The sequence below is a fragment of the Sprattus sprattus genome (assembly GCF_963457725.1).
Source record: "Sprattus sprattus genome assembly, chromosome: 18".
NCBI lineage: Eukaryota > Metazoa > Chordata > Actinopteri > Clupeiformes > Clupeidae > Sprattus > Sprattus sprattus.
Window position 1 is genome coordinate 26,554,268 of NC_137916.1, and position 10,000 is coordinate 26,564,267.

The 10,000-nt window shown below is 42.1% G+C and overlaps 1 protein-coding gene across 1 annotated transcript in view; it reads left to right on the forward strand.

The window, feature by feature from the left end:
• Nucleotides 1-10,000, forward strand: part of clec16a (C-type lectin domain containing 16A) — a 78,950-nt gene that overhangs the window by 19,108 nt on the left and 49,842 nt on the right. Inside the window, exon 10 of the mRNA XM_080856432.1 lies at nt 8,232-8,466. Within this exon, the coding sequence (XP_080712558.1) occupies nt 8,232-8,466 (235 nt within the window). The remainder of the gene's footprint in view (nt 1-8,231; nt 8,467-10,000) is intronic.

The following is a 10,000-nucleotide window of genomic DNA, read 5'->3' on the forward strand; positions in this document are numbered from 1 at the left end:
TTTTTTTACAAGTTTGCCTCATTTGCTTATTTTTTCTGCTCAATGGTGTTTTGAGCCCTCAACTTCGACTGCCAGGCAGCGGCTGCCTGGAAGGTGGTTCCGCCCCCAAAACTCTTATCCAATCAATGTGCTTCCCACCTCCAAACCTCTGGTTCCGCCCCCAAACCTCTGGTCCAATCCAAAAACTTTGAGCCCAAATTCAAACTTTCTGTATAGTGCTCTCATTCCAGCTCCAACTTCATTCTACCTCTCAGCAACGAGCGAAAGCTCCAACTTTACAAAGGTATGTAGCTAATATATTTCTATTTTAAACATGAAATGGCTAATTGTGTTTGCTTCAGGGCTGTACATGTAAGATGGGCCAGCTAATGTTATGTTTAGCATGCAATATGTTAACCATATTTAAAGATAGATCGTGCTAATCTTAGCTGTGGTAATGTCTTTTCAACCTGCTAGCTAGCTCAATCTGGTTAAAACATTAGGTAACAGTAAGCCTACAAAGTAAAATGTATTACTGTAGATTAATCACTGTATAAAATGGGCCGGCTAATGTTATCTTTACCATGCAATATGTTAACATAAAGATAGATTATGCTAATCTTAGCTGTGGTAATGTCATTTCAACCTGCTAGCTAGCTAAATCTAATTTTAGCTGTGGTAATGTTATTTCAACCTGCTAGCTAGCTAAATCTGGTTAAAACATTAGGTAACAGTAAGCCTATAAAGTAAGATTAATTACTGTAGATATGTATTTAAGTGATTAATTACTGTAGATATGTATTTTAGTGATTGTTAATGGTTAGTGGTTATCTTTCAAATGACGTTGAGCTGCTTTGGAATAAGGGTAACTCTCAGGCAGCCAATTGGTTTTAGATACCTGTGAGGCACTTGATGTTGAGACTGGTTGACTACCAGGCTGCTTACTAACACTGGGTAACTCTCAGGCAGCCAATTGGCTTTGGGTGCCTGTGAGGCACTCGATGTTGATACTGGTTGACTTCCAGGCTGCTTTGGAATAAGGGTAACTGTCAGGCAGCCAATTGGTTTTAGATACCTTTGAGGCACTTGTTGAGACTGGTTGACTTCCAGGCTGCTTACTAACACTGGGTAACTCTCAGGCAGCCAATTGGCTTTGGGTGCCTGTGAGGCACTCGATGTTGAGACTGGTTGACTTCCAGGCTGCTTTGGAATAAGGATAACTCTGAGGCAGCCACCAGTTGTTGTAATAGGCTTTTTAATAGACTTCATACAGGTGACTTTGTGACAGCCAGTGGAGAGGAATCTAGGCATGGTGGATTAACGTTATGCTTTAGACTGCTTAACACTGGCCATGTAGCCTACAGTTCAGGTCATCACAAGATAAAATAGTTTAGGATGTGTGTCTCAGGGAGTCATAGGCTTATGTTTTCATACTTTTTCCCCGTTTCAGGCAATGGAGAAGAATTGGCTGAAGTCAATCGAAGATGGCTTAAAGAAGGAAAGGGACCCTAGAATCAAGCAATCCTTTGATATTCTTGAAGGGAATATTCCTGAGGATTTTTTTGAGGAAATTAGATTTTTACCATTTTCACATTATTCTGTATCAACTTGGTTACTGTGTGTATGAGTGTTGTACTTGGCCTTGGCCTTTCAATAAAGAATACGTCACACCCCATCAGTCATGTCTCTCCTCCATCATGTGTGTCCTCTGATGATACATTTTTTTTAAATAATTAATGTAAGTTGGGGTTTCATTAACTTGTGACACTCTACTGGAATAAACCCTTATGTGAAGCTGTAGAAATAAGTGTTGAAATGTATTTATTTCATTTCAGGCCCAGCTAGCTAAATGATCAGACTAGTTAAATCAAGATGCCAAGTTCAATACACTTCCAATTCATCATGTGTTTCCTCTGATGATACATTTTTTTTTAAATAATTAATGTAAGTTGGGGTTTCATTAACTTGTGACACTCTACTGGAATAAACCCTTATGTGAAGCTGTAGAAATAAGTGTTGAAATTTATTTATTTCATTTCAGGCCCAGCTAGCTAAATGATCAGACTAGTTAAATCAAGATGCCAAGTTCAATACACTTCCAATTCAATACACATACACAGTGATGTAGAACATCTAGTTATTTTATTAATTAACAACAACAAACAACAGATTTTTTTATTTTTATTGTTAATGTTTGCGATGTGTGTGTCAACACACTTTTTAAAAACGTCAACTACCACCTCTACCATTCCTGGTCCCAAGGTGAGTGTAAGGAGTCCAAAATCCTCATTTGAGCACACCTGGTTGGCGAGGTGCTGGAGCTGTTGTCTGGAGGAAAAGATAAAAACATAAATTCAGGATAAATAATGTCTATTATACCTGTCAGAGCCCAGATATAGGATGTGGAATATTGCAAATTACTTGAACTCCGTGGCTCTCCCTGTGGCCATAGTGGGGTTTAGAGCAGGCAGCATGGCCACTTCTTTAAAATCAATGGCTGCCTGAGAGTTACCCTTATTCCAAAGCAGCCTGGAAGTCAACCAGTATCAACATCGAGTGCCTCACAGGCACCCAAAGCCAATTGGCTGCCTGAGAGTTACCCAGTGTTAGTAAGCAGCCTGGAAGTCAACCAGTCTCAACAAGTGCCTCAAAGGTATCTAAAACCAATTGGCTGCCTGACAGTTACCCTTATTCCAAAGCAGCCTGGAAGTCAACCAGTATCAACATCGAGTGCCTCACAGGCACCCAAAGCCAATTGGCTGCCTGAGAGTTACCCAGTGTTAGTAAGCAGCCTGGTAGTCAACTAGTCTCAACATCAAGTGCCTCACAGGTATCTAAAACCAATTGGCTGCCTGAGAGTTACCCTTATTCCAAAGCAGCTCAACGTCATTTGAAAGATAACCACTAACCATTAACAATCACTAAAATACATATCTACAGTAATTAATCACTTAAATACATATCTACAGTAATTAATCTTACTTTATAGGCTTACTGTTACCTAATGTTTTAACCAGATTTAGCTAGCTAGCAGGTTGAAATAACATTACCACAGCTAAAATTAGATTTAGCTAGCTAGCAGGTTGAAATGACATTACCACAGCTAAGATTAGCATAATCTATCTTTATGTTAACATATTGCATGGTATAGATAACATTAGCCGGCCCATTTTATACAGTGATTAATCTACAGTAATAAATCTTACTTTGTAGGCTTACTGTTACCTAATGTTTTAACCAGATTGAGCTAGCTAGCAGGTTGAAAAGACATTACCACAGCTAAGATTAGCACGATCTATCTTTAAATATGGTTAACATATTGCATGCTAAACATAACATTAGCTGGCCCATCTTACATGTACAGCCCTAAAGCAAACACAATTAGCCATTTCATGTTTAAAATAGAAATATATTAGCTACATACCTTTGTAAAGTTGGAGCTTTCACTCGTTGCTGAGAGGTGGAATGAAGTTGGAGCTGGAATGAGAGCACTATACAGAAAGTTTGAATTGGGGCTCAAAGTGTTTGGATTGGACCAGAGGTTTGGGGGCGGAACCAGAGGTTTGGAGTTGGGAAGCACATTGATTGGATAAGAGTTTTGGGGGCGGAACCACCTTCCAGGCAGCCGCTACCTGGCAGTCGAAGTTGAGGGCTCAAAACACCATTGAGCATTTTTTCTCTCCATCGTCCTTCTGCCTACTTCCCTTCCTACTGGTGTGCACGCACATCACACATACACACACACACACACACACACACACCTATGTTTACATACACATATATGTATAATTGATGGGCAACCTGGCTGGCAACACACAGAAACCCGCCGCAGATGATCTAAAACTAATTTAATAACTTTTCATAACACAAATTCATATCGAGGAGGATCTTAAGTGCAAACATGGTCGGGTCCGTGCAATGCTGAGGTCTGTCTTGAGACACAGACCTTGGAGTTCCATGTGTAAACGAGTCCTTTCGAGCCAACACCATTTCTATTTCATTTCGAAAAAAAGCACAGATAACCGAAACACAACAGACGTCCTCTTCCCTTCTTGTTTTGAAAGTAACGCCTGCGCTGGCCTTTTACGCGACTGGATCCTCCCAGCATCCCCTGGCCACACACACACACACACACACACACACACACACAGCATTTTACGCAACTGGATCTTCCCAGCATCCCCTAGCCTCAAGGCTCAGGGAGTCCCAGCCAGCTTTAGGCTCAGTGAAACATGCAGTCACCGCCTCCCTTGTTTTTATTGGTCACCTGCACCCAGCCCTTTAAGAATCGTGTTGTCATCCTCGCGTGGAGATAGAACGAAGCGTGTGTGTGCTGTGGATGTCTTCCTTTTTTCATAAACGGAGTTTTCAAAAAATATCTGGATACGCGTAGACAAGACCACAGACCAAGCCACAAGCTTATTGAGGATGGCAGCATTCAGATAAGGGGGGGGGGGGAGCTGTTATGACGGTAATGGCGGTGACTGGCTCAACACCGTGGTACACCTTCCTAGTACCGCGGTATGGTGGTGAGGCGGTTGTTGTTGCACTTATCACTCAGCATGTTTAATGAAATACCAAATAAATGAGCCATGCGATTCCCTCAGCTACAAAGTCATTCCAGACACTTAACTGTTTTATTTTAGCATGCACTAGAGCAGTGGTTTTCAACTGGTTTTGTCCCAGGGACCACCATTCTGACTATAAAGTAATTTGCGGCCCACTGATGTGCCTGTGCGTGAGTGTTTGTAACCGCCGCCGCCACGCCCCCTCCCCCTGCACAGATATTCTGCCTATAACACTTAAATATGTGAAATGATCAGGGTAGATCACTAACCGCCGCCGCCACGCCCCCTCCCCCTGCACAGATATTCCGCCCGTAGCATTTGTCAGTGTTAATTCTTCGCTGAATATGGGTCTACGTCAGTATTTTTCAGGCAATATTTTTCTTATTTAAGATATTTTTCACAATACTCAACAGTAATTTGGAAATGTGTTGAGCATAGGCTCATGTCGCAGACCCCATGCAATGCTGTTGCGGACCCCTGGTTGAAAACCCCTGCACTAGAGTCTGCCTCTGGAACATCACAACCATTGTTCTCTGATGCACTGGCCGTAGTGCTTCAATGACAACACCCGTCCTATGAGAAATGGCCCTGGCCTTGTTGCCATTCATTCCTTTTGCGTGACGATTGTTCATAAATAAGTTGTTAAATAAGCCACTCCCACAGGTGCACACTTCTGAGTAACTCCGACCTCTTGAGGTCCTCTTACTTACTAAGGTGTTGGCTAGTGTCTGAGGAACCACAATGGCTTCACCTGCCTGAGGAACCACGATGGGTTCACCTGCCTGTAGCCTCTGAGGTCTCGACGTGTGTGTCCCAGTTCCACACACACACAGTTTCTGCACAGTCTCATGACTTTGACAAAAAAAAAGAAAAAGCCTCAGGTCACGTTTTTCTCCGCTGTGACGGTGGCCAGTGCCAGTAGCAGTCCTATTTTGCAGCAGTTTCTTAGCTGTCATTAGCTTCTGAAACCACAGGCCAACCACAGGGGTGCTGTTTAGTGCCTGTGTGCTCACCGTGCTAGCGCAACAAGCTCCACTTCTCACGTATGAACTGCGTGCTTCTGCTAAGGTGTCACCTGTCACAGTGACCTGTAATGCTGGTTACTAGTCATGCTTGACTGCAAGGAAGTTGGCTCAGTTTACAGATGGCAGTTCTCTGAACAGATATGAATAACAAGATTGTCATTCGTTGTTGTAAACTCTTTGTGTGATGACTTATTAGGATCACATGTTTTGAGGGAATTGGTACATTCAAATAAAAAATGGAACTCGAACCAAGAGTGCTAGTTAATGTGTCATCTTTTTTGCTGCTAAATGTTTTGACACGGATTCAAATTTGGGTTGATTGTAATCAGTAGTATGTTCATACCTCTTCAGACTCATGGTTGCTTAAGCCATGTCATGCGTTTAAGATCAGATATTTCTTATAATCTCTCTGTCATGGTCAGATTTCACTTAAATTTTCCCCTGAAGTAGCCCACTTAAAACGAGGGGATTTATTCAAAACATTTCACTAAAATATGAGTATCTCTGTGTTATTATGAGTGCAAGGTATAGCCAACCTACATGGTAAGGCATACTACATAAACACAACCTGTGCCTGACCCAGCAGACCTATATACTACTGCCTGCTCTGCACTCAAGCATGTGGGACGTTGTTCAAGTAGTAAGGCTGAAGGGCTTTCTGAGAAGTGAAGTGTTGTTTCCCTGCAAGAATCCACAGATGTTTTCTGTGTTGTGTGTTCTCTGTTTTTCTAAGTGAAGAAAATAAGGAAAAAAATAGTTCTTGTAAAAAAAAAAAAAAAAAAAAAAAAAAAGTGTAATTCAGTAAGTTCCTACTCCTCTGTGCCTGCTTTTCATCAGAATAGTTTTTCCATGAAAGCAAAAATGAAGGCTTCATTCTTTTTATTAGTCTTTCTCAGAAACCTTCTGAAAGCCAGTCACACCCAGTAAGCTCTCCGTGAGCTCTTAAGATCCTTTCATAACATACACACACATGAACAAGTGTCTGACTTGTATTGTGCAGCTCTTTTCACTGACCTGGAGATGGTGTCCATTAACACTTTTTGAATGGGGGAAATTGCATTAGAATGATTGATCCATTCAGAGAATTAGACTGTTAGCCCAGTGAGGTCTCTAAAATGGCTGTGCGCTGAATTACGTGGAATAGTCAGAGCCTCTCTCAGTACTTGTAGTAGCAAGAGTAACCCCAGAGTTACTTGGTCAGTTGGGTAGGTTTTGCCTTACCTACTTAACATGGTGTCAAATACTGCACATGTTCAATACAAGCCCTAGTATACTTCCCAACAAACTGACAAACAAGCTAACTAGCTAACTAAACAACCAACAAATGGACTTGGGTTATAAACATAACTCAAGATGTCTGTTTGCCACGGTCACTTTAAGTAAACAATGAAACGCTTTATTTAGTAAGAAGGTGATCTGACGGCACAACCCTAAATGCACAACATTGACGCACTAATAAAAGAAAACGGAAAATGTACGCCTCCCCGTCCGCTGCAGGGAATACACAGTAAGTACACTTTTTTCAGGCGTAGACGCTTCAGTAACGCCTTGGCAAAGTGCAGAGGCCAAAACAGACTTTTCACAGCTAATAATAATCACTCCGCGATGAAAGCGCATTGATGAAAACCGTTCATTCAAAATTCTGACGTTGAAAATGGAACTATTTTTCGGCCTAAAATGTTAATTTGTTGACTGTAGAATTGTTTTATTAAAGCAATACTCGTGGGAGTGGGGTAGGTAAGGGATAATCCCACTCCCACTCGTGCTATATTGCTTAATCATACCACATCTTCCAGCATCAAAACAGGAAATAAGTGATAAAGTAGTTAAGCCCGCCTGTTGCTTGATCTGATTGGCTGCCTGGGCAGAGTGTGACATTGATGAGCGGTGCGCTTCCCTGCCTTGCGCTGGAAAGTTGAGAATAGTTCAACTTTTAAGCGCACCTAAAAAAACGCTACAAAGACGTAACGCGTGGTGGAGAAGGGGCGCACACGCAAAGCGCGCCGTACCATAGGAATCAATGCATTTGCTCGCTTATGTGTATTTGAGCCCTAAAACAGTCAGCTTAATCTCAGGCAGCTAGGCTTCCTACATTCCCCGGTCAATCGCAGGTAAACAATGACGTTTTGGCAATGAAGAAAATTGAGATGGAAAAAAAATAGATATAAGAGGATAAACAAGTGTGAAAGAAGATTAATTATCAAAGACATAATAAAAGGAAAGTATAGAAAATGATTTAGCTCATTCTATTAAAGATGGCGTTAATAGTTAAAGTGAATAGTCTGGTGTATGTATGTATGGTGAAGGCCCTGTGACATACAGTGTGGCAAAAAAGTATTTATACCAGCAACAGTGTTTGAAAAGCTTGTGAAGACTTACAGAAAACGTTTGACCTCTGTCATTGCCAACAAAGGGTATATAACAAAGTATTGAGATGAACTTTGGTTATTGACCAAATACTTATTTTCCACCATAATTTGCAAATAAATTCTTTAAAAATCAGACAATGTGATTTTCAGGATTTGTATTTCTCATTTTGTCTCTCATAGTTGAGGTTTACCTTTGATGATAATTACAGGCATCTCTCATCTTTTTAAGTGGTAGAACTTGCACAATTGGTGGTTGACTGAATTCTCTTTTGTCCCACTCTGTGTTGCAGGCCAATGCCGGTGTGCGGCGCTTCGCCAAGCCCTCGGAGAGCCTGGAGCGCTCTCTGGAGATGAGCCGGTCGAGGGGGCGCAAGCGGACGCAGAAGAGACCCAACTACAAGAACGTGGGTGAGGAGGAGGAAGAGGAGCGTAGCGGCGGTGGGGTGGACGAAGGCCCCGAGGAGGAAAAGGCTAAAGGTACAGAGGCTGCTCTAAAGGGCAGCAGGACGAGTGGGGACACGGAAGGTGAGTGGAGGAAGGGGGACGGCAGGGGGGGGCACGGCACCACCCCAGAGATGGGACCCCCAGGGGCGGGGTGGGGGTTTTGGGGTGGTGTCGGGGGGTGATGTTGAGGTTGTTGTATATGTAGAGGTGAGGTGCTTTAATTTCGGCCCTCACCTCCTAATCAGCTCAATGAAAGAATCAAAGAGGCAGCGCTGCGGGTTTTCAAGGCCCACGGACCTGCATGAACGAGGATAGCACTGTCAGGGCTCCTGAAGTGATCCAGCTGGCTTGGGTTGCAGTCTTTCTCCTGAGAATTAAAAACAAAAAGTCTGCAAAGCATTTTACCAGAGAGAGAGAGAGAGACTGCCAAAAACAAGTCTCAAAGGAGATTGATGAGCGCTGTGTGTTTTCGCTCAAAAAACACAACATGAAGTTATACTGAAAGTGATACACTGCAAAAAATGCCCCTCTAGATTTAAGACAAATAATTACATATTTAAGCAGGATTTTGCTTAAAACAAGCAAATTTGGCTGCCAGTGCGTTAAGCAAATTTGGCTTGTTAAGATTTCTTAAAATAAGTAATATTTGCTTGAAATAGGTAAAAATAACCTTACCAAGAAAGCACTAGGTAAGTACAATTTAGCTAGAAACAAGACCAACTAGATTTTTCATCTCAATATAAGAGTAATAACACTAGGTTAGAAAAGCATTTTTTGCAGTGTAGTAAGTTCCTATTTCTTTCACTGAGCTGATTTTGAGGAAGAGGGGAGTTAAGCCCCAACCCTGGCCATGACGGTTCCAGACCAGACCAAACCTGTAAAGATCCGCTCCCACATAGGCGCCGCTCTGCTCCTCCAACTGGCTGTACACTCACACAGATCATATCAGGCAAAGGTTGAACTAGTGCTGGGGTGTGGTGAGGCTCTGCTTTGACATGCCAACATCTTTAAGCACCTTGTTAAAGTGTGCTATACAAATAAAATCCATTATTATAATTATAATAATTATTATCTCTTAAGTCAAACCTTTCCTTTCATTGACATTGAATCGCAGATTAGTACAAATCACACCCGTATTCCCACAATGGCGAAACTACTGTGGTCGTCCTTCTTCAGGGAGCCTGAACGAGGCCTTCAGGGAGAAGCTTATCTTCAAGATACTGGATTCTGGGTAGAGATTAAATGGGTCATGTATGTCACTCGCAGTGGCTTGAACACATTAATTATACAAGTTTCAGTCTTCATTTCCAGTAAACAAACCATGATGCTAGTTGCAGCTGCCACACCACTTTTTTTTTTTTCATGACCCATCTTTTATCTGACACAGTCTTTACGGTCAGCCACAGTACAAATTTTACTGGTACAGCTAGACTTTTTGTCACAGTGCAGACTCCACCACAGCTTCAGCACTAGAGTTGCAAAGGGTTGGACTATTTCCGGGTACATTTCCGGGAAACTTCCCATGGGAAGTTAAGATCGGGATTTTTTTTGCAAAAGTTAGCCTATAACAGGGAACTTAAAGGTAGTTGAAAACAAGACTAGGCAAGCATAGCTC